General features: G+C 37.2%; 1 protein-coding gene across 2 annotated transcripts in view; it reads right to left on the bottom strand.

The window, feature by feature from the left end:
• The window catches only part of camkmt (calmodulin-lysine N-methyltransferase), a 155,874-nt gene that overhangs the window by 29,960 nt on the left and 99,927 nt on the right, over positions 1 to 25,987 (bottom strand). For both annotated transcript variants that reach the window (XM_015378213.1, XM_015378215.1), the window contains exons 4-7: positions 14,340 to 14,400; positions 11,507 to 11,558; positions 6,699 to 6,762; positions 1,814 to 1,880 (exon numbers count right to left, since the gene is read on the bottom strand). In XM_015378213.1, coding sequence (XP_015233699.1) covers positions 1,814 to 1,880; positions 6,699 to 6,762; positions 11,507 to 11,558; positions 14,340 to 14,400 — 244 coding nt within the window. The remainder of the gene's footprint in view (positions 1 to 1,813; positions 1,881 to 6,698; positions 6,763 to 11,506; positions 11,559 to 14,339; positions 14,401 to 25,987) is intronic.

Genomic DNA, 25,987 nt, shown 5'->3' with positions numbered 1-25,987 from the left:
GACATGCCCCTCCCTCTCCATCCCCTCGTACAATCGCATCATGCCCTTCGCCCTCTCTTGCAGCGCGGAGATGACAGCAGGCATAATCTGAAAAGAAAACAATCAAAGTAATGTAGCCTAATTATACGTTTACTTTTTCACTCCATCTACCACTCATGTAAATACGCTCAGGAGAGAGGAGCGGAGAGATGCAGAGGGAGAAGAGGCAGGGGAGCAAAACAGTCAGTCATTGGAAAATGCTTTTTTGAGACAGGGGCGACAATTAGGTTCATTTTAGCCTGTCCTTGCATATAAGAAGTGTGTGCATGTTTTCTGGACCATTGATTCTCGTCAAAAAGGGTCATTTTTCTTTGATGATCCCACGCACATGCTTAGACTTTAAAGCTGAATAATTAGCTTATAGCAAGTCAAATCTGACTGTTTAAAACAGGAGAGATATCAGTTCAAGATAAATATCTAAATAAACTCTATTTTCCACTCTATGAGTTGTTCAGATACAATTTAAAACGACGCAGACCAATTCATTCAAACCACTGCAGACATATGAAAATCAGATTCATTTATTTTAAACCGACTCCACCGTTTATGGAGTCAGCCAACGATTGTAGTAAACGCTTTTTTGGAGCGTGTTCAGAGACTAAAAAAGTTAAACTAAAATATTTTGGCTTTTAGCTTTTAAATATTAGAACATCTATTTTAACACAGATGCTGAACATATCACTATAGCAGTATACATTTTTATATATATCATTGATTAGACAAACACTAAGTAGAGTCTTATTACAAACACACATGAATTTTGGGGTTTGGGGTTTTCACAAAAGAAAAGCTATAGAGTTGGATGTTTTGTTTACGCAGCTCCATCATTTACTACACTTATATCTGATAGTCTGTGTGTGAATATTTCTATGGGCTTTAATTATCATGACTATGAAATTTTTTTCTTCATTCCTTTTCAAACTCCTCTAAGATTGGATGAAAAGATACTTCAAAAGATTCTCAATTCGGAACTTTTGCTCTGTGTCGAGTTTTTATTTCACTGTTTGTTTAAAACACGAAAGTGAGCATTTTCTATAGAAAACAAGATTTTCTCAAAGGTCCCGGAGTGTAACAGTGTGAAAACGTCTTGGTTTCTGATGCTGTGTGGACAGGATAAACAGAAAGTTGCTGTATACAGCAGCCCTGGCAGAGGCGCTGTATAACATAGTCGTTGGCGCCCATTTGTATGTACGTGCATGATGAAAGAATTAATCTCAAAGCGGCAGTAGGATAGCAATTGGTCACCTCTGGTTTATAGTGTTGGTTTTCTTCCGAAACCAACCTGAAAACTGGATTAATGGACTGCAAACTAATGGTTATTCTTGCATCAGAGCTCCTGGTTTATGCAACTCCTGATTTTCTTGATCTCTTTCCTGCTGGATGGGGGCTGGATGGGGGCTGGATGAATATCCTGGCAGTTCTGGGATAGTTTGTTAAATAATAATTTGCGTATGAGCTACATGAAATGTTCTTGGTTCCTCAATGGTTCCTCCCTAAACTGTCTGCTGTGTGTTTCTTGTTTTCAAAAGACTGCTTGTTCGTTCATGTTAACTAAACACATGCATTTTGACCGATAGTTGTATCCTATTTACTGAGGTGAGAACATGAAGGCAGTCATTGCACTGTTTGAAAGGGCCTGGAAGAAAATGCAAACTCTTTATGAGGCGACTTTGTTTGCTTTATCTTCCACTTAACATTTGCTCTGCAAATTGTGTTGGTTATGTAGAAGAAAAGCAAAAAGCTATAGGTAGCCCATAGATATAAAAAGTCTTACCTTGTAGAAACGAGCGTTGACCCAAATTTTCCAGCCTGTTTGTTTCTCTCTATCACTCCCTGTACATCTGAAGTGGCAAAATCAAGGAGATTTATCCTTCACATGAACTGGATTTAAATTCACCTTACAGGGGTTAGAAATCAGGATACACACAAAAAATAAAATAATTTAACATTTAATTCAAACCAATACGGAACTATTTATATTTGTTTAGTGATATCATATGAAAAGTGGGTGTTAGATGGGTTATGACATGCAGCATATGGTCAGATTTAAGATTAAGGTGTACTAATTTAAATGTTCATCCTATTTTTGTTGACAGAAATAGAGATGCACTGATCTAGTTTTTTGTGAATCGACCAATACTGATACCTGGGCTGAGTGTATTGGCTAATATCGATACAGATCTGATTCAGCTGATGAATGAATGAACTGTATATCTGGCCATGTGTGTGTCAGCTTTAGCCTTGTCATAAACATTCTCTAAAAAAAAAAGGTAACAAATGAAAACAAATACATGTATTTTATATTATCTATTAAGAAATCAGCAGCAAGTATCTTATCATAACTAATCTACTGCTACACTCTTTTAGTCAGCTATGAACGGATTTTTGTATTTTCGTTTGTCATTATTATTTATCTATGTATTGTGTATGTGTTTTTTAAGCTTTGACTTTTTTTTAATTTTATTTATTTATTTATTTAAAAATTTTTTTTTGGGGTGTGTTTTGTGTAAGGGTTATGTATGTTAAGAAAGACAGCGTTGTATAAAACATGAATGCTGTAAAGAATATTCTGTGAAAATTGATAAATAAAGTTATAAAAAAAAAAAAAAGAAATCAGCAGCAAAAAGAAAGACATAACAATTCTATGTAATGTGCACTGGATTGGAGTCTGATATCCAATATCAAATCACTGATGCAGCGAATACGATGCAGGTATCTGATCAACATCTCAAGACAGAAGACAGAAAATGGGACAATAGTATTTGTTAAAAGTTAAAACCTTTTTCACTGCAGATACTGTTTTTGAATGGATTAATTAATTATATGCAACACACCCACTGGAAATAATTTGATTAACACATTTGATACATTTTATTAATGTATCAACACACATTTTTTCAAGATAATGGAGACAAAATCACCAACTGCTTTCACATAACATACATATTAGCATCTCCATATAAAATCTGTTAAATCCGCTCTGTAAGTGTTGCTTGAGTTACGGTTAATCTAATATGATCTTTATTGTAAATGGGAATGCCATGTTGCTACAAAGGGTATTAAAAAAACATAGAACTGAAGAAATATGGTAAATGAATAGCATGGTAAACACCCACATGGAGGAAAGCATGAGTGAGCAGAAATGATCTACGGGGATAAAGTGCTACATCCCAGCTGCTTCTTGCTGGATCAATGGAAAGGCTTTTAACCAAAGATAGAAAAAAAAAACACCCTGACACAAAAAGGCAGGGTGATTGATGTCAAGTTGTCTATTAATACAGCGACTAGTGGAGTTGTAAAGCAATTCAATTAGGATTTCCTTGTCTTTAAAGCCTGCAAAGGACTAAGACAAATCCAATTGACAAAAGCACAAGAGAAGAACAAGAGAGATAGATGAAGAGAGCCGGAATGTGATAAACTGATAGATGAATTGATAGCTGTAAATCTGTTACAGATCTCAGAGGTCTCTCACATAGAACGACACTAATAAAATACAGGTTATGCATACGCAGAAGCCATTGAAGATGTATAAATACATGTTATTTTGAACAAAATCCAAAAACCTGTGCAGAACTGAGTTAAACATGAGCATGAGCAGAGGGCAGAGGAGGTGCCAGTAATCTCGTCATGCTAACACCACTATGGAAAGGTTTATTCACGCACCTGTCTTTAGCAGCAAATGGCAGGAAAAAAAGAAATAAAATAAAGATTTAAGTGGGGGAAAAAATGTTTTCTTCCATCACTTTCGGCCAAGGAGCAGCAACCAATGACATGCATCAATCATGCTTAATGGAACATTTCAATTGATTTCCAACATGAGTATTCAAGGTCAGAGCTGCAGCAGCTTCTGCTCTCTTTCCTGTGTGGTTGTGGAGGATTTTCAACAATAAATTAGGTCAATAACGCCTAAGAAAAAGGTGAAAACTATTCTACCAGGGAAGGTAATGATTCACAAATGTCATCACTTCACAAGTTTGTGCTTCTACAGTATATCCTCTAATCTATTTCTCTATATAAAGCTGAACCCTATCACAACCCGTCATCACTTTCCATTCTAACACCAGGCACAAAGTAAGGCCATGTGAGATAAACAGAGACCTTTAGGACACGGTTTAGACCCCAACAAGAGGAAATACCACAAAGTGTGTGAATGGACCAATTTGGCAGAGTCCAGGACAAATACTGAGCCTTTCTCAGCAACACCCCCGCCACTTCTCCTGTGTATTTGCTCCATTTTTGCTCTGAATTCACTTACAATTCTCTCCGAGTGTTTGTTCTAGGAAACAAAGCACCCGGTCAATGGTGTATTGTTTGTGTGTGCAAGTGTGTGTTTTACAGTCTCCGAAATGTTATTGTTTGGTCTTATTGTGATCAGTAAAGGAGCATTGTAGCCGGCTGGGATAGAGATATTGTAAGCAATGCTAAATTTGGAAGAGTCGCATCGGTCAATGGGGAAGAAATGTGTATTTAGATTTCCTTCGTTTGTTAACAGACTGTAACAAGCTTCTTTTTCTTGCTTGTGCAGCTGCCTATTGATTAATGCAAGATCTAAAAGGATTACAGCCAAAGAAATGAAGTGAAACGAATGAAGATAAAAAGGAGGTTTTTAAACACAAACTGTGATGAAAAGAGGACCATGTCTTTTCATCAGGCTAAAAGAGTTGATCGATATCCCACTTAAAAATACTTTTTTTTTTGCCAAATATATCACTTATATGTTTTTTCTCCCAAATATAATTATAGCCCTATACTTGAAGAACAGAATTTTATACAAACCTCAATTGTTCTCAGATGAAAAGAACACATCGAGCTCTCGCCCTAACCTCAGCATTAGATAAATTCTGAAACTAAAACTGACAGGACGGCAATTTATGTGCTCTTAACTGACTCTGTGGCAGCTAGGAGTGGTAGCTGCCCCCTCCTCTGATTTAGTCACAAAATAAAAGTGGTGGCCCAGCTTTTCTTCTGCACTCCAACGCAACTCTTGAGCAAATAGCTGAAATGTTTGTGCCTTTCAGCAAACAGCTGAAAGACACAAAATTAAAGACAAACATTAAGGTTTTTTTTTTTAAAAAAAGACATAATTAATAGCAGTTTATTGTAGGTTTCTAATTATAATACCGGTACTTTATTTTCTAACATTAGCTGGATAAGGTAATTATGTCAAGTGTTGTAGTATCAGTTTCACATGATGGTACATTGTTGCAGTCATTTTTGACAATAGTTTTTATTATGCATATGAGGGATGATCTTAACTGACCACCGGAATCATAAATCACAAGACAAGTCACAAATATTTTGGTTGTGATGTCAGATTCACACCTATAGATTTGTTTAAGTTCTTGACAAATCTCTGCGTATCTTCATGTTTGAGGCTTGAACAACAGACTCTGCAGTATTTTATCAATGTATTTAATCATTGTGTCCCTTGACAACGAACGTTTAGTTTGTCTGACTGCAGTAAAACAGCTGGGTGCAACTGAAAAACATCATTTATAAAGTTTACTTTAAAGAGCCAAGTTCATGCAACGAAACAACAGACTCTACTGTAAAAAGGAAGCAACTGCCAGGAACAGCAAATCAAGGGCTGGTGCTAATCAGAAAAATAGATTACTTCAAAAACAAAGAGCATTATACGGACATACTGATGCAAAAACTAAAAACAAAAGAGGCAAATGTTGGTCTTCGAAATGGACAATAATCTTAAACATAAAAACCAAATCAGTTAATAATTAGCCTAAAAAGAACCAAGTCAGTGTTTTAAAGCGGTCATAACAAACCCTGAATTCATTAAAATAAACACTTTAGGGTGCATGTAAGTGAGGCGGAATTCAAACCTGACTTAGTTACACTACCTCTGTAAGGAAGAATGGGTCAAACTTACAATAAACTATAAATTATAGCTGATATAAAGTAAAGACAATAATGTAATGTAATGTAATGCTTATTATTGGATATAAACCCTAAGAAGAAGGAGTTCCAGTTTCTAAATATTGTAGCCACATTTTAATAAATCTAAGGCTAACGATTTATCTTTACCATAACTAATGCACTCATCTTACTGTGAAGAGAGCAGGCATACATTTACAAAGACTCCTTTCAAAACCTTTTTTACACTTAATGACCAGCAGTACAAACATACTGATCATTTCCTGCTTTTCCATAATGTCTGATAACCAAGCAGAAAAGACAACAAAACATCCAGACTCTGAAACAGAATAGCTCCAACCAAACCTGCAGGACCTTGAATTTGATTGTTTCTTGTTTTGGCTTCAAACCCTCTCAGTGTCAGCTGGAGACCACAGATCAATAAAACCAAGGAGATAACATCAGCTGTAATACGCTTTTAAACTGATAAAAAGGAAATATTTCATAGGGCCTCTATGTTAGCATTGAGATTTCCATGCAGACATAAAGAAAAAAATTTTTTTCCCTTTAGAATGTGTACATTTTAATCATAGAAAAAACATTCCTGCACATGATAGACTATCTAGATTTTTATCTGAAGGACATCGAATCAAACACTAAAATGAAGGACAAAAGAAAAAAAGGTTTTACCGTAGCAAAATATGTATGATCGCACATGAATAAAAGTGAGCTAATGGAGCAAGGCAGAGATGGAGAGAAAAAGAGAGAAGTGAGGTACGATGAAAGGATACTCTGAATGGACTTCTCATTCCCATCTGATAGCAGAACTTCCTTCACGTCAGCAGAAATGGCAACCTGAGAGCCGGGTAGACAGGAAAGAGACGGAGAAATTAAACAACACGGAACAAAAGAAGAAAACCAAAAGCACTGTTAGATGAAGCAAACATCTGAACGCACGCACACAGTAAAGACATAACCATATCTACAAAGCTTCACTCCTGGCAGCGCGGTCCACGCCACCCTTCCACTCTCCATTTCTCCCTGCCATTTTCCTCTCTATCTTCACCCCATTTTTATGTCTGCATTATTTTAATCATTCAATCAAATCAGTCAATACTTTTATCATTGTGGCTAGCGGTGGGGGCCTGCTATCTTGCTATCACTCTGTTCAGTAATTGCATTGTGACAGGGGATGATGGCAAGCGCAGAGCCTTTTCATTTGACGCTGGGTGTTTATCAGGCCGAGCCATCACTCCGTTCGCCGCTGTCACTCTGCACTCGGCTCGCCAGGCCTGCCTGATGCCCTTCATATAACTTTGCAGAGCAGGCTGCAAAAGACGGAGAGAAAGAGATGGAGGAAGTGGAGAGAATGGAGAGCTCCCACGTTTTGATGCGTGTGAAGGAGATGTAGATAGGGAGGGGTGTGTGTTCTGGTATAAACTCAGCTTTTGACATTCTCTTTCTTTATAAATGTCTTTTTTTATATCAGCAAGTGTATGTCAGGCTGCTGGCTTTTGTTAAAGACTGTGTTTGCCTCTTAGGGTGGGTCAGATTTGTTGGCAACCCTGTTAAAAGATGTTTAAAAAATGACAGAAGACATTTCTTTGACATTGCTGTAGTTCTTTGCAGAATGTAGCATTCAATAATGTCACAGTTTTGGGAGTTTTTAATAAAATAAAGCTAAATACATACTAACTTCCAGATTACAGATTGGGGTTTTAAGGTAGGATTAAAACATAATTCTGTAATACTTGTAAATCACATGAACAACGATTTCTTGATGAATTCTGACACATCCCACTAAATGATGTGGCCGCCCAAAAATGCTACATTTGTTTTTGCATTTCTTTTTACTCCTATGTCTTAGATATGCTGTTGTTCGTCCTGCTAGGTTTTTTTGGCTGACTTAACAAATGCCCAGTTTGGATAGCCAGATGCCTTAAGTGATTTCCTAACAAGTTTGTATTACTTTCGTTTCTCCTCTGTAATTGAGGAGATATCTTTAACCCGGTAACTCAGACTTCTGATATCAGAAAGTTTATGTTCCAGTAGTGGTCTGTTCCATCTACCTCTGTATTAAGACTCCCATTGTCCTTAATGTGCAAAGCACAGTCCAGAAAAGGCAACTAAGTGTTTTTGGCAACTTCTCTAGTGAACTTGTTATATCTGTCCACTGAGGTGATGCGATTAGGAATGTCTCAGCTTCCTGGCTTTGAATTTTGACCCAGGTGTCATCCACATATCTGAGCCAGTGACTTGGTTGTGTTCTCTCGCATATACTGAAAGCTCTGCTCTCCAGGTCCTCCATATAGATGTTGGCAACAATGGGTGAGACTGGAAGCCCATGGCACAACCATGTTTCTCGCAGTAAAAGCTATCACTGTATTTGAAATATCCTGCTAATAGGCAGAGGTCACCAGGTCACAAATGTGATTAATTGTTAAAGTGGTCCTGTCTTTCATGGTTCCATCATGTTTCAGTTGTGTCCTGACACTGTTCATCTCCTCAGATGTGGGAATGCAGGTGAAGAGAGAGTTACATCAAAATAAACAACAAGTTCACATGGAGCCATTCTCAAAAGCCAGACTTTGGAAATAAAGTCTATGGAGTCTGGATGCCAACATTTTTTGCAAGATGTTTTGCAATGTTGTGTGTCACCAAGTTAATGCTGATGATAATGTGTCTGAGTGGAATCCCTTCCTTGTGTATTTTTGGAAGACCATATATGTATGGTATGACCTTCCATGAGTACAGTTTATAGTAGAGAGAGCATCTGATGGATTTATCTCTTTCCAGATTTTGGAGATAGTCTGTTATTTCATTTTTATAGATGTTGCTTGGGTCCCTTTCAGGGCCTCATTGGTTCACCTCAACCACCTCGGGGACACACGCCACGATACTGTCTGTTGATTTCAGTTTGAACATGATTTACACAGACCTCCTCAGTCAGAGCCTTACCTAGCTCACAGTGCCAGCTTCCAGCTGTCACTGGATCACCAGCTTCCTGAATGATTAGCAGCAGTAATTGAGGTTAGGAAACATTTCCAGCCAACGAGACTGGAGCCCCCCAGGGGTGTGTTCTCTCACCACTTCTATTCTGTCTCTGCATGAATAAATTCAACTCAGCAGACCATTTGCTGAACCCCCTGATGGTAAATGACATCACTGTCATTGATGTGATCCAGGAGATGGTCCTCACAGATACAGAAGTTAAATTATACTATCGAGTGTCTATGAGGTATTCCCTAACAAAAGCTCATGGTGCGCAAGATTTTTCCAAAAATCTGTCAAACTGATATGGTGTAAATTGAATCACTCCTTGAAATCAAGTTCTTAATAGTTGATGATACCTAGAAAATAGCTAATTACAGTATCAGACACAGGTTTCTATTTCAGTCCTAGGTCTTTTTTCCTATGTCTATTTCAGAGTTCAACTTAATAAAAAAAAAAAACTTTGTCGTTTCTTTGTATTGATTTTTTTTCTTTCAAATATCAGAAATGCTTCAATTCAGCCGTTGTGCTAGAAAGGAACAACAAATGTTAAAAAAAAAAACGAAAAAAAAAGTTACAAGATTAACAACAAATGTTTTGTTTCACTGTATGTCAAAGACCTGTTAAGACACAGAGGTTTACGGTTATTATGAAAGACAGATTTGTGGGGGGAAAAAAAAAAAGGTCTTATGATCATATATTTTACTGCTACAATAACCCTGAGGTTTAAGCTGTAACTTCACCATGTTTGGGATGATCCTTTAAGAAAAAAAACAAGAAAATGTGGGGAAAGTGGTGTCAGTGACGGATGAAGGCGGAAAGAGGGGAGGAAGAGGTGTGAAGGAAGGATTCCATCTCAGGCCACCAATGTCAAAACATGGTGTATTGACCGCCAAGAGATAAAACTCTGCGTTTTACACGCACACACTCATTGGCATCCAACAGATCGATGGGACACCAAAGCCTGCTATGTGGAGGGCCCCTTAAGACTCTGACTAATAAGCCCTATAGCTGACAGACTGCAGGGTATCTCCACATGTGTGTGGAAGAGTGCATTAGGCATCCAAATGCTTGGCAGCTTTTAAGTTAGCAGGTTTGTTTTTTGAGGTGTTATTGCTTTGGGAAAAATATGTTTTTATGTGTTTGATTTAAATTGTATTTTATGAAAAATAACTCAGACGAAATCTTCCCCATGTGAATCACCCTAGAAGAGCCTATAATGGTTTCCCAACATAATCAAACATGTAGATACTTAAATTTATTTTCAACAAAAAAAAAAAAAAAAAAAAAAAATCTTGTAAAAGGAAAGAAAATGCAATTTCTCCAGAAGAAAACATTTAGAACACCCTGATAATATTAGGTGCATCACATGTGCACATAATCAGATCATTACTCAGCAGTTTGAAGAATTACTCTTGTCAAAGTTCATAGTTTGGGGCTCCTGACTGCTGAAGTGAAAATAAACACTATTATCAAATATCCGTTGAAGCATTTCAAAAACAAGATATCAACAGTTTACCAGTCTGCTAAAAGATTGTAATCAGCCATTGGCAAAAATAAAATGCAGCATCCAAATAACCTCCTGTAGTGAAAAATGGAGGTGGAAGTGTCCAAGTTTAGGATTGCTGTACAACAGCAGGACCTCATCAGCACCATCACTCTACTGCAATTCAATTTACTTGTGGGAAATTTTTGAAAATCTATAAAAACCTCAAGCTTAACCTGAACTTGAGAAACAGGGAAAACCCAGAATGTAATCTTAGTGTGAAGCTATAGGGTGACTTTAAACTGACAACAGTTCAGAGGCAAAGTCAGGAATGGGAGAAACCTTCCTAAGACTAAATACAGAAATTGATAAATGGTAACATCAGGTGTATTTTAGCTGTTGTAGGTAAAAACAGCTATTAGGTGTTATATTCTTTCCTAACTTTTCCAATTAGAAAACAAATTTTCTGTTTATATATTTTCTTAAATACACAAAATGAGGTTTAATTGTAATAATGAACCAATTTTTTAGACAATAAAAGGACTTGAAATCCAATCTGAATTTTTCTCAATAGAGAAAATACAAAATGGCCTGACGTAGCTTTTTTAAATCACTGATAGATGATTTTATAGCGTTGAAACTAAATATTCCCATTATAGCTGAGTAGTACCAAAGGACCAGCTGTACTGCATTTATTGTGAATTTAAATTTACACACTTTAGGTCTTTTAGTTTATTGTGTTTTTTTTTAACACTTACTCTTTCAAAATTACTCATCTTTTCACTTTTTAACCAGTTCACATCAATTAATAATTTCTGGATCCAAGAAGAAGACAACCAGCCAGAAGCTACGATTGTTCATAATCTGCTCCTCCAATCTGGTAGCTAATCCTCAACACAAAAGAGTTGCTTTATTAAACTAATGTGAGTGAAGCGTTTGCATACAAATTTTGCTGAAGGTTGGTAAATCTAAAAACGCATTCCAGCACCGAGGAAGTAAATGACTGAGTCTGAACAGATAAGGATACTGGGGGCTCATAGTGTGTGGATATTGATTGTTCCTGATTAGTTTTATTAGAAAAGCCCTCACAGAAGGCCTCTTTTGTGCGCATGTCTCACTTACCATTAGGCCACCAAGACAAGTCATCCCTCCTCCTAACTCGCACACTGCACCCCTGGGAGACAAAGAGAAGGAAAAGGAGAGTCGAGATTCACTTTACTGTGGCAAAAAAAACGTAGTTTAGTACTAACATACACACGTGCTGTACAGTAGATCTGCACAGATACGGAGACTCCCCAGCATACTACCCTACCAGCACACGCAGATACACAAACAGTAAACACAGCAGGGTGAGAAATATCAATTCAACCATCAACTTGAAAGCTGAATGCTGAACACTGAGAAGCACAAGCTCAATCAGCAGGATATCTGAGTAGCAACACACACACAGAGTCCTGCAGCTTGTATGCTCATTCAACCCCTCTCCTCATCCTCTTCCTCCTTTCATCTCTCCAGCCCCTCCATCTCTGCCCCTGTCCTCTTTCATCCCCCTCTTCGCCTCCCTCCCCTTCCCGCTGACCTTCACTACGCTGCTCTGATCAATAACCCTCTCCTCCTCGCCTCCCGCCTCTTGAATGTTAAAACAGGAAATCAAAGGGTGACGTTCCACCTTGAGTGGAAATCAAAAGTGCCTGGACGCTTTTCAGCCGTGTGCCACGGGGCAGCCTGAAGCTTAGCAGACAACAAGACTGGGAAAAGAGCAAGAGGTTCTGGTGTCAAAGTGGTAAATGTTTACAAGAAATAAACGCCTATTCTAAAAATATATGGAAAATCTTATAGAGCGAAAATCCCTTGGGTAGGCATGAGCGTGTATGAGGATTCTCCCAGTATGATAAGATATGATGGTTCCTGGCATTTAAGGAAAAATATAAACATAATTTCATTTGTTTTATTCAAAACAGGAAAGACACAATTTGTACTTCTGCTAAAGGCGACAGGAATAAGATGGCTTTATTTGTTCCCATAGGGAAATTCATAAGCAGCCTTGTCAGCAGGCATTTACATAAAAAGACAGCAGCGTGGACACAAAAACACATACAGACATGCAAAGACAAAACCAGCTGTAGTTTTCCAGTAATTTTATCATGATTCTGTTCAGTTTAACATTTTAACAGTTTGTAGTGTGAAGGGAAATTTTTTCCTTTTTCTGGAGAATAGAGGAAGGCAGGACTTTCACCCCGTAGGGAGCAGCTCAGACTAAGAGCTTTATTTTCTGCTACAATCTTTCCTGCCTTCCTCATCACTCTGGCCATGTATATTATTTTCAGACTCAGCAAAATGGTCCACAACAGACAGCTGGCTGTGGACACCATACTTCTTAGAGGCCAAAATGTAAAAATACTTTCAATAACAGCTGAGTAAGACAGAAGCATCAGTATTTGCTTGGCCTCTTTTGAATAAAGGGAAATTCAAACTGATTCTAGATTAAAAGAAAAAAGATAAGACATATTTTAAACACCAACTATATCAAAACATTAGTAAAAGGATTTAAACATAATAGAAAACATAAAGAAGCTAATCTGAACAAGAAGTGTTAACCTTTTGTAGTAACCAATGTTTTTAGTCCTGATTTTAAGTAGCAAGATATTGTTGGTTCTAAGGCTGAAGTTTACAGAAACCTCATGTTTAGTTCTTAGCTTAAAAACATGATGCACAAAAGTCAGAAAACTAAGGGTTGACATCATTCATAGCGAACTTGGAAAACCTAAATATGTTTGGATTGCAGACAAGAAACAAGACAGAGTTCAAAACACCATTAAGAATATAATTAAGCATATTCTTTTACAAACAGAGAGAGAGTGGATTAATGACTGATGGAACATACAGCCATTTTTTTTTCCTGGTGTAGGTTAGTTGTCTTTTATCAACTGATAAACTGCTGATATTTTAAGCTGGGATCAGAATAATTTATTAATAAAGTCTATTTGGTTGTTGAAAGTTAGGTCCAGGTCTACGATTGACATTTACCGATGGAAAACAATTTAAGGCAGCAAAAATGCTGACTTATGTCTTTTCTCCAATAGGATGGAGGAAATAACCCATCCATTAGTAGGTTATTTGCAAAGTGTGACTACAGTTGACCAAGCAAAAGAAACACAAAGCTGTATGTAATAAGCAAAGACATTGTAAGAGACATTATAGAACCTACTAGAACCACATAGGTTTACCTACTGTAGAAGAAAATCCTGCCTACTCTTCCAGTCTTTCAAGATGTTATTATCAAGAACAAAGTAACACGAATACTTCTCTTTTTTAGGCTTTTTTTCTGCAGGTTTACTCATCATTTGGCAACATTTCCAAAAATGCAAGTGAGACACTTTGCCAATGGAACAAGATAACCTACATTTAAAATAAGATTTCAAGTTCGTATTATCGTATCGTATTATCGTATTATCTACTTTAAGAGTAAAAATTCTCATTCCATTGGCAAATCATCATATTTACCTACTTAAATTAAAGGTAAGAAATTATCACTTATTTTTTATAGATTGTTTTTGCTCTGAGATAAATAGCCTGCAAATCACAATAAAATGGTTTACTTTTCTTAGTCAGCAGATGCTGTTTGTATTTATTGCTGTATATATCTCCAAAAAGCGAAATATTTGTTTTTTTAATCAAGAGAAAAGTGTAAAGGCCTTCTTATAGCAAACTCACTGGCCTTCCCCACTGGCAACAGGTGGGGGAGGGTAAACGCTTTGTTTCTCTTTTCTTTATACATCTCCTGCCATTTTCACCTACATATTATTTAAATGTCTTTAAAGTGTTAAAACTAAAAAAAATTATCAGTTTTAAAAATGTAGGTATACCCCGATATATGTGCACACCTACTCCTAATAATATTTTGGCCACTACGGCTCAAAACGTATCAAAGATATTTGGAGTAGTCCAAACTCACTTGAAAATGTGGCGTTTCTGCAGACAGTAATGTGCCATCACCTCCTCAGACGGCCACACACCTGGATCAAAGAGAGTGAAAAAGGAAATCAGTAAATGAAAAAGCCCAACTGATGTCATATCCCTGCTCATATCCCTGTGTCTCAACATCACAGCACATCAGCATTGATATAACACCCAAATAAACACAATGGTGGTTCTATCGAACATAAAGGGAGGCATTGTGTTCTCCAGTCTGTGTTCATTTGCTTCTGTCATGGCTTCCACCTTGCCTGTGATCCAAGGCTTCTCTGTCTGCACGTCTGTCTCTCCGTCTGTCTATCCTAAATCCCTGCAACACACTCCCTCGTTGGCCATTGTGTATGCATATGTGTAGGAGCGAGCGTGTGTGAGACAGGGCGTCCGGTGTGTGATAATCACAGTGTGCAGGCCTGCCTGGCTTATCACCTACAGTCAGCCCTTCTCCTTCTCCCGTGCATGTAATGCACACGCGCACACAAAACTCACTCCCAACTATTTCCTCTCTCTTTTTATTGCACACACATGCACATCCACAGACAAATATGCACATCTTGGCAGCGAAAGAAGTAAACATTCATTTGAATAAAACTTCAGCTTCTGGCTTTGAACAAGAAGGTTCGCCTTGGCGCCGCCTGTGTGTGAAGTGTGTGCGTCCACAAGTCTGTGTGGTGTTTACACGCCGAAGTTTTACAACAGGAGAAAGACTGAGAGGATATAGAATAAGTTGAAGGAACCACTGAGAGGAGCTGGTGGAGGAGAAAGAAAAGGTGGTAGTCGATATAATAAGCGGCTTACAGGCGGTCTCTCATCACCTCATGGGGCAGACATCCCTGCTCTCTCCTTCTCGCCATTCACTCTTTCGCTCACTCTCCCGCTACCCTCGCTCCGGTCCGCCAAGATTAGCTCAAGCAAGCAGGATTTAATAATGCCTATTGATAAAATGTCCAAATATTCCTTTTCCCCATTAGAAAAAAAAAAAAAAAAAACTCTTTCCAGTGTGGTGTGACAGCAGACAAACACACATGCTGTACTGAACAGACATGAACCATGCTGACATTTTAAATTTCTTCCTCTTAAATCTTCTTATTTGACACACAGCAAGGAAAACTTCACAATGTCAAGTGTTGCTTGACTCATTTCAGCAGCTGTATAATTCTTGAAGGGCAAAGCTCATCTCACCTTGTCTTGTTTGCTGTAATTACACTATAGATTCTTGCTAATATGCAGCAATGTCTCCAACATGGTGTCTAATTGTACTTTCCTGGTGTAAAACCTTCCATTTGCAAACCAGTGTTCTGCAACTGTCAGAATTTTCCCCGGTCCAACACAAACGGATCTAAAATCTAAACTTTACCTTAAATGTGTACTTATTGTGCTCAGTTCTCCGAGGGAAGGGGAAAATCTAAAAAGTGAAAGACACTGACCCTCTACAAATGGAGTTTGGCACCTATGCCACACATTATCAATGTTTGCACATGGTCTTCTCTAATATTCTCAAAGCAAAAAAGGTTTCTCCCCTGTGGAATGTCTTTGGGCTTTTGGCACTTTAAAAACTATACATAAACATTACAAATCAGGAATTAAGGAGTCCAGCACAGTCAGGCTGATATATTTAAATAGGCCCTATGATGAATGCTTGGAATCACCTTAAGCTATAAATAGCTCAGTGATGGTATTAATGTTAACATCATATGTTATAAAACTGAGCTTTTTAACAGCGGTGGGTGAATATAACACATCTTAGGTGGGGTTTTCTGGAGGTTTCCACTGCACTGTTTTTAAAACATTGTTTAAGTTATTTTAACGCAGACTGCATAAGTGACACAGCATAAATTAGTCTGAAATTCCTGCAGTTTCAGGTTTTTACAAATCATCTAATTTAACCCATTCTGTAAGAAAAATATTTTGAAAACAAAGGACGGTGTAGATGTCTTTAAGGATAACCTAGAAAGATTTCTGGCTCATGCAATGATTTAAAAAAAACCTTTTTTTTTCTTTTAGCATTAAAGGACAAAATGAAAAGAAAAAAACATGAATGTCTCTAATCTATCGAAATTTATGCGACCTTATTTAATCAACATAAGGTCACATAAATTGAAGCATATTGTGTGTGTGTTTTTTTTTAAAGCTATCTGATGCTCACAAATTTAAAGACGTCATAAATATTCAGTTATATTATAACCTTTGCTTGTATGTTTGTTGTAACTCCTCAGCATCATCTGATTTGAACTTTGACCCAATTTTCCTGATTATGTACTCACATGCAACATAATTGCAAGTGAGCAGACATCTCTGGCCTGGGAAATGGCAGTTCAGCTCCTCCCCTGCATGTCGGCACATGACACTTGACATGCAGGGTCCCCCTAAACATGGAGGGCCGATGAACAGCAGAGGGTGGTAATGTAACATTAAACCGTCTCTAAGAGGCATTTAATAGGTTTTAATGCTGCTGAAGATTCAGGCAACCAAACATTATTGATGATTTAATAAAGGCCTTAGAATTTGAACATACCCTTATATTAACTTAATAAAAATGGTGTTTCTGGGAGGTCGTCAGGGTTAGGCCCAGAAAATGAATGGCAGTCAATGTAAAATCCTTGGAAATATAGAAAGAAATGGTATATATTAGAGTGGATGGAATTGAGAGAATGTGCACACACACAAAGGTGAGAAAAAGACAACTCAAAGTAATAAAGCTTTGTAAAGCATATGTGAACCCAGTGGTTAATCCGCATCTCCAATAACATTAATAGCACAGAGGGCGATAGAACTGTGTGTGCAGTGTGCATAAGGGCGGGATAAGTATGTGGTTTATGCAGATGGGAGTGTTTGTGTGTGTGTGTGTGTGTGTGTGTGTGAGACAGAGAGCTGCCTAGGTCAAGAAGCACTGTAGGAAATGAAGGGATCAGGAGCAGAGACCAGATTACTCCTTCTGAGGATAATGAAATTATTTCTCACCTTCAATTACCTGATGATGGAGGGGAAATAGTTCTGTGTATGTGTGTGAGTATCTAGTCAATATAGTTATTAGTTGGGAACTACCCGTGTTTCATCTGTTATTGCAAAAATGAATGGGTTTTGTAGTGAAAACTCCACATTAAGCAAGATAAACACAGGAAGGAAATATGCTGACTGAAGAAAGTCAGAGTAGTGTCCAATACTGGCATACGATGTAAGTCCTTTTAGAAGTAGAACCAAATTACAGTAGATCCATAGTAAATTTCTTCAGCTACAACACAATTTTTTTAGAGGCATTAAAGATGCAACTAAGGTAGAACCGTTTTTCTATAATACAAGGCAACTTAAAGTAGACAGACTCCCAAGATATTTTCTTGTCCTGCTTATTTAATCAAGCATGCAGCAATGCATTGTGCCACCAGAAGTGATAAACGTAAAGGATGAGTGCAGAACTTTAATGGATTTGCCATTTCTAATTTGTCACAATACATAGTTTTAATTTTTTTCAGGAAAGAAAGTACACCTCAAAACTTCCCCTATGCAATCAGTTTATCAAGAAAAAGCCTACTTTAAAATGTACTTTTTTGGGGTTCTTTGAGGAGCAGAGCTCTGCTGATAGGCAACATTTACTGCATGCAGCTGAAGAGTTGTTTCCCCACTAACACAGGTTGATCACAGAGGCTGAAAAGGATGTGCTGGGATTTAAGAATCCTCTCAAGGTACGGAGAGACTCGACCATCTGGTCGGCTAACAGCATCAGAGGCTGGCTTCGTATTGCATCAAGAACTGAAATTTCCTGTTCTACTTACATTGCAGTGTCCATATAATCTGTAAAACTTCCTGCATAATTATAATAAAGCTATTTATATGCATTAAACAAGCAGAACACTATGACGATAGCCGTACTGCTTCACTTGTGAAAGTAAAATCTGTGGGGCTATTTTTGGCATCAAGACAATTACTCTTATTGTCACATCACAAGACAGGACACTGTTAAAAAAAAAAAAAAGCAAAGAACTGAAATTTCAGAAAACATTTGAGGTCTTTGGCAATTAAGCAATATCCTGATAAATCAAGCAGGTATCCAGGTATTACACAGTGACATTCCTGTCCTAAAATGTTGTAAAAGTTCATTTGTATAGAACGTGTAATCCATCAAATACTCACAACTGTGCAACGTCATTGCACGGAAGAGTGGACAAATCATCTTTGTTCACCACATAACCTCATCCCTAAAAAATTCCAAAAATGTTTTATCTGCAAGCCAGATTAAAGACCAGGGATGTCAAACTGGCTCCACAAAGAGCCGTGCTGCAGCAGGTTTTCTTTCCAACCAAGTAATAGCACGCCAGACTCCATTCAACTCATCAAGTCATCATGTTAACTGGACTTACTTGATGAGATGACTGGAGTCTGGTGTGCTATTGCTTGGTAGGAAAGAAAACCTGAAGCCATCCTTCCTGGAACCAGTTTGACATCCCTCTTCTAAACCAATGGCTACATTTATAAAGCTTGCATAAACACAAAACAGAGTTGGAAACTTGTTTATTTTCATGCAAAGGTTGGGATCTATAAAAAATAAACTTGTAATTAAAATGTGTGTTCCCTCACACCAACTCTTTCCAATGCGGGAAAATTGGCAACACAGATGGTGACAGGGGGAGAAACTGAAGCTAAGCTGCATAACCATTTCTCACTGACATTTAAATTCACTTACATTAAACTTTAAATCATAGAATATTTTTATAGGATCTGAAATAGCAGTGTGATGTATCTTGTCCTGTCACACACAAAAAACAATTGTATAAATGAAATATTAGGAAACCTCTAAATATGATAAGATTTTTTCACATGTTAAATTGTATTTATTGAGTGTACTGCTTTCTCTGGCTTTCATTTTGTTTTTAATTAATTACAGCTCTTAACTACTCTGTGGTTAATGTCGACTCTGACCGGGACAAATTTCCCAACGAGTGTTAAACATAATGAAAAACATTTCTGCCTAAAGCCTTTTTTGAGGAAAAAATATTTTTGTAAATGTATTCAGAAATGGGAGACATCACAACCAGATACACGCAATATTGCCTAAATTTTCTTTGTGAATGTGATCAGTCCTGTTGGTCTTATTAATATTTCATTTTAATTACTGTGACTTCTAAAGCTTTTTATCTGACTCTTTACCTTATTTGGCAACACATCCATTTTTGCCTCGGCCAGACTGCACTTTTTACCGTCATGTCTGCAGTTGCCAATGGTAACGACTGAATAACATTGATCAGCTGGCTGATTTAAAAGATACAATGACATTCATGCGGTGCTTTGCACTGAGCATTGGAATGACTTAGACAAACTTTATTGTTATTTTGTATACACAGAGTGTATGCAAAATGAAATTTCGTTTTGTACAGCTCTCATGACATTTCCATTTCTTAAAGTACAGCAGTGATCAAATGTAAACATTGGGAGTGTGAGATGGAGCTCTGGATGCAAACTTTGAGGCACAGCTGTGATCTATAAAGTAAAATTGCTTAGTTTTGTGCATCGGCATGGTTTCATATATCAGTTTTTTTGTTTGTTTTTAATCTTGCTGCATTTTTAGGTGTTTGGCATACATAACTTTTAGTATGGATCCAACGCAATGTTTTATAAATGAAACCTCAGTAATTTTTATCCCAAAAAGTTTTGACCTAGGAAATGTAATTTACTTTGTTAAAATTGTGTTTAAATGGTCAAAGTCTTGTAAAAATCATGCTAATAACTAAATTTGAAAATAAAAGAGGGCTATAGTGACACCAAAGCTCTTGGCCACAAAATGTGCTGCTAGCCAACAGCAAAATAAGATTCCCCAGTCTGATTGTCTGTGTCATCTGTGAAATAACAATGTAATAATAAAATCTATATTCCTTAAACTCCATACTAGGCTATAGTGTAGGTGAAAAAGACATCCAGTTCAATCTAACTGCAATCAAAAAGGAATTTAAAAACACCTGGAAGTGGGGAAAAGGCTGTTGCAGAGTAAGAATCAGTGAATCCATCATCAATCATCCTCAATGTCCTAAATTAGTATCATGGTTTATGGCCCAACATTATGATAAAGCCCTAAATAACCAAGCTCCATGTGATATCAGAGATCTGATTGTTCCTTATGTTCCTAACAGAGGTCTAAGCTCTCAATCTGCAGACTTACTAGTTGTTCATAGAGTTTCTAAAAGTAGAATGGGAGGCAGATCTTTAGTTATCAGGCTACTCTTCAGTAGATCCCACTAACATTGTTACTACATGAGGCAGACACCCTGTCTACTTACTGTACAAGGCAAGGCTTTTTTTTTTTTTTTTCATTTTTTATAAAGCACATATTATAAAGAGCTATCGCTGTAGTTGAATATAGACAGGCTCTAAGCAGATCCCAATATGTGCACTATCCCAAATTTGACTGGGACAGATTATAAAATATTTGTTGTTTTTTTTAAAAGCGCAACAAAAAAACAAAGCTCCACCTCATAATCAGTATCAGTAATCAGGGTTGGGACGGTTTATATGGGAGATGATTCTCTGATACAGACCTGTGCAGTTTGTTAAAGTTTTTCTTTTTTTATAAGGAGGGGAAAGTGATGAGCTTCACATACCTGCTTTTTGTGAGGATCACTATTTTACTAAATCCATTGGTCAAAGTTTTGTTGTGTTTTTTTGAGGGTATTCTTTTTTTTATATTGTTTCATTGACAGTTTATTCCCCAGTCTGTCTTGCCTGATAGATACTGTATCCTCTGTGCAACTCCAAACCTGACTGTTTTCCCTTGCAGTTGATAGATTTTATGTCATATTTTACCCCAAAGCAGATGTGTTTTACTTTGTAACTGCATCTCTCTTCCTATCTGACCCATAATATTGCAGCTGAACTGCTGTATAGTACAACTAAACTAGACCTGGGGTCTATCTCAGTCGGAACAATGCAAGTGTTATGATCATCCCCATTGACTTTCAATGAGAGCTAAACGTCACAACAGAAAAGCGGAGCGACTTTCTGTTGGATCAGACACAAAAAAGGATTTGGTGTGTTCAGGGCTTTAGGCAGCTGGAGGACATAACCACTTCATCCCATCTTCATTCTCTCATTCTTAAGTATATGTTAGTTTAAACCCTAACTTTATAACTTAACCAATCTGACTGTTGCATCTAATTAAATTGAATATGTAAAGTGCTTTTGAGATTAAATGTGTTGGGAATTGAATTTTATTGACTTGAACTTTGAATTATAGTGTTGGGATGATCTGCAGCTCAGGTTAAGGCTGATTTTTTTACTAGTTTTAAACAAAAATCATCACAGGTTTAACATATATTTTGCACTTAAATTCACAGTGTAGACAGTGACAGAAAAACAAAACATTTAAGTGATTTTTTTTCTTTATTTGATTGTTTAATAAGTTTTGTTTTGTGAATGATCTAGGGGTTTTAATGGTTTTTGTATGGAAATTTAATGGTTTATTTATACTTGCACATTTCCGGGTAAAATAAGGTTAACATGAAATAGTATATTAGCTCAGAGAGTTATGGAGGGGCAAAGCCATTTAATAAAAATTTAAAATGGGTTCTGAAATATATTTACAGCCAGTGAAGCGATTTTGAAACAAGTATATCATGGTCAATTCTTCTCCTGCCTGTTACAAGATATGTTGCTGCATTTTGTTTCCTTTGCAAATGTGTAATATAGGACTATAGAAGTCTATACATGTAGTAAAAAAGCAACTATTTCAAAGAGATGTTGCAGGATGATGGACGTTAACCTTTTCATTACTGCAATTTATCTAACTATTCAATGTAAGTTCATTGGCTGTTTGGACTTACATTTGTAATTGTTGGCTCTCTAAGTCTGCAAATGAACCAAGATTTAGGGAAGCAGAGATGGAGGCACTACTGAAAACCACTACCTCATTTTTCTTTTTTTATTTAAGCTTAGAAGATTTAATAACATCCAAGCAGGTAGACTTTCTGCTGGGAGGCAGGTGAATCTGTGTGTCTTATGCCAAAAAAGTCTAAACATATGCTATTCTTGTTACCCTCCTGATCCCAATGAACTGGGGTTGGCCTAGTGTACTACTCTGATTAAACACGACACTAATTGAGCTTTACTAACTTTCAGTAATCAGATGCACGGGATAGATTATCTATCACTCTTTAGTGTTTATTCCCTCTCCATATCCACATTTGAGTCAGCACTAAAAAAAGATAACATGGAAACCTGACTGTACTTCACCTGAAACACATCTTCTTGATCTTTCTGGGAAATCCCAAAGCCTTTAAAAGGCCAAGTAGCTAAAAGCAGGTAAGGAATTAACCAAACGGTTATTCTGGGTGCCTGAAGGAGAACAGAAATAGGTACTATAACAGTATCTCACTAGCTAAGCCAACCTAAGCTAGAAGTGCTTGAGATTAGGCAGTTACTCTGTTCTCTGTACCATGACTTAATTAAAAAGAGCCCAACAACTTTCATTAAAAAATAGCTAGATGTTGGAACTCTAAAGAGGAAGAGCGAAATTAATCTAAGATTTTTAAAATTCTCTCAGTGTTAAAAAGAAAATAAAAAACTCTAGGATGTCAAAAATTGGATTTTTGCAAGCCATTTGTTCTTTTACCAAAATAATCAAGCAACGGAATGGTCAATTCATAACAGCTGTATTGATTTAGAATGTAATGGCTTGTTTTGTGATAATATTTATTTCAATCATAGTTTTTAGCACTAAGGTTGGCTAGTAAGTATCTTCTTTATTCTCTCTAAAGATGAGGACATTCTCGAGGATTGTAAAGCTGTGTGTTCAAAATAATATTTTTAATGATAAAAAATGATAATGCAGATGTTAACTGAGAAAATGAGAAAGTTAGACAAAATCAGATAAGAAATATTAACTGGAAAACAAAAAGGAAAAGTAGAAAAAATGCAGTTACAAAAAGGGTAGATGATCAGCCTTGACTGGTGACACATCATATCTAAGGAGACACCACGCAGGCTGCAAAAATCCTTGATACTGAAGTTGCTACAGCAAATTAAAAAAGTCAAATTGATCAGTTTTCAGTGAGATTAAAAAAATAAGAAATTAGATTAGGCAGACATTTAAGAAATATATAATTTTCTAAAGAAAAGCCTTTTATATTAATTTTTATGATTTATGGAGAAATGTCAGCAGGTTGAGAAAGACCAAACTTTAAAGCTCTGGAGATCTGAGTTCATCCATATTATTTTCATGTATTGTGAATAAAAAAACTAATAAATAAATAAATAAATAAAAAAGAAGAAGAACAGCAGAGTAGGTTTGACCAATTTTGCCAAAAATCCAAACTGTGATTTATTTTAACCAAAATTGCAATTAAAGTTTTATTTTGATTTTCTTCTGCATGTAGATGTTTCACTCCAGAGTGTTTGAGGTAATGAGTGTTTCTTTCATGAACTTAGAAGCTTGCTAATGGAGAGTCCATTGTGGCAGGACTTTACTGTAACTGTTGCATGGTACATTGTTTACTTCTAATGGCATACATGGCTTTATGTGCCAACTACAACTCTCTGTTACCTTCTGTGTGGTGGCAAACCCACTGTAAGCATATTACTCTGCCACCTAAAGGGCCTGAATAAAAAGTGGTCACTCAGGTTAAACATAATGTGATATAATTAATATTCCTCCGAGATTTAAAAACTGCATTTTGTCAACTTGCGATTGCAATAATTACCCAGCCCAAGCAAAAAGTTATTGAAATGAAAGGATTGTCACATAAAAGGAAGAGAAAGGGAAGGCACAGATATAAGACAAATATCACAGTGGAGAATTGGTCAAGATATGTCAAGATGGGGTTAAGTGGGCCGTGGCTTGCTGCAAGCATACACCAACACACCTTTGTGAAATACCGAGCTCTAGAAACACACATCTTTGAAGCACACACAGCATGCTGCTCTCCCTCCCCTCAGGCCCAGCGTGTTTTCAGGCTCCGTGGCTCCCTTGTGGTGATCCGTCTTCACATTAAGTGAGGCCTCAGATAATTCCTAAGCCTCCTCCATGGCCGATCCAATAAGGGATAAGGCTCTCTGCTGGCCATGATCAACTGACAATCTGTTCGCTCACACGGCTACTTTAGTGGAGGCCAGGATTACCCCAGCCAGCCTAGACACAGTGCAAGCACAGTTCAAAAGACCACCTCGGTGCATGCAAGTGTGCTTCCTGCATGGTCAAAGTAAAAAGACACTTGACTATAGAATGTGTTGGCCTTAAAAACACATACAAAGTAAAGGACACTTTCAGAGACTAGGCTATCTTTATATTTTAATAAAGAATGACTATGAACTGGATGCCTAGGAATCTCCACCAGCATGCTGACCACCTGCAATACTGTATGACGTCTCTAACCAGAAACAGATTGTAGGCGCAGTTCCTACATCCATCTTCAGTACATTTGAAAGATGGGTGCAAACTTACTCAAAAAAATGGTCTTGTGTTTTTTCTTAAAATAAAGATTTAAGACACATTGTGTAATTTTTCACCTCTAGGGGTGTAAGAGCTGTAACTGTCACGTCTAGCGCCCCTTGTAGATTTTGTTTGTAGCTTGCTAGCTTTCTCTGCCCATATTATTTTCAATGTTTAGTACAAGAAAAATAACAAAGATAGATGACTGTATACTAGGAGTAAAGTGTTTATTTACCAATCTAATAATAATAAAGATGAGAAAAGAGAATTGGTTTTGCATCTAGCTTCTTCTTTTAGCCTGCACTAACAAATAAACTCCTTTCCAAGATCGACTCTTGTTTTCCTCGCACATGATCCCTTTCACATTTTCTCTTTTTAGCCAACTCAGAAGGTTTAAACTTTCTCCTTTCCTCAGTCATGGCCAGTAGTCGTGCAGGTGGAAAAAAAGTATATATATAAGAGCCTGTGGCCGTAAAGCGATATGTCTTTCCAGGTTACATGACCTGGTCAATGACGGTCCATCTTCTCCCAACTTACATAGTCAGTATTTCCAGGGAGGAGCCCTGCTCATAGCATTGATAGTGTCAAGGGCTGTAAATTGGCCTGAGGAATCATTTGAAATAACTCACATGTATCAACTGTTTAGGTCTGCGTGTGCCTTTAAGGTTAATTTCATTTTTAGGGGACAAAAAGGAACATTAAAATCAGCTAGCAAAGTACAAGATTTAAAAAACATGACTCTGTTTTTACTACATACATTTAACTGTTTGTCTTTAGAGGATAAAAAGCATTATTATGTTAATTTCCATCAACAGTTTACGAGCAGAGTGGACAGAGTTACGAGCATCCCACTATGGTGTGCACTCTGGCCCATGATGAAGGCTGAAGCATTTCCCTAAGATGGTGATGGTGCTTTCTTTAGTTTTCAGGGAGTTTTATTTTTGTTTCAGAAAAGGCAGAACCTGCCCAATAAAATGTATTTTCTTTCAGCAGTAAGGTGTAAAACCTTTTAATATAGGCTAGTGATTTGAGCATGGTCATTTGCTAAATTGTCGATATTTGCCTTTTGTGTCTTGTGCCACTTTTTCTATAGCCCCATTTATACTACCCTTGAAAAACCGATCCAGGCCCAGACCGGTCCGAGCTTGGATCGGTAACCAGGCCAAGCTCAGTTTTGCCGACCGTTCACACGTCACTCTTATCTCGGTTATCTCGACTCCTCG

The sequence above is a fragment of the Cyprinodon variegatus genome, unplaced genomic scaffold (genome assembly GCF_000732505.1).
Source record: "Cyprinodon variegatus isolate N-32 unplaced genomic scaffold, C_variegatus-1.0 Scaffold166, whole genome shotgun sequence".
NCBI classification, from domain to species: Eukaryota; Metazoa; Chordata; class Actinopteri; order Cyprinodontiformes; family Cyprinodontidae; genus Cyprinodon; species Cyprinodon variegatus.
Note: the sequence above shows the minus strand (reverse complement) of the source record. Positions and strands in the feature narration are given on the sequence as shown.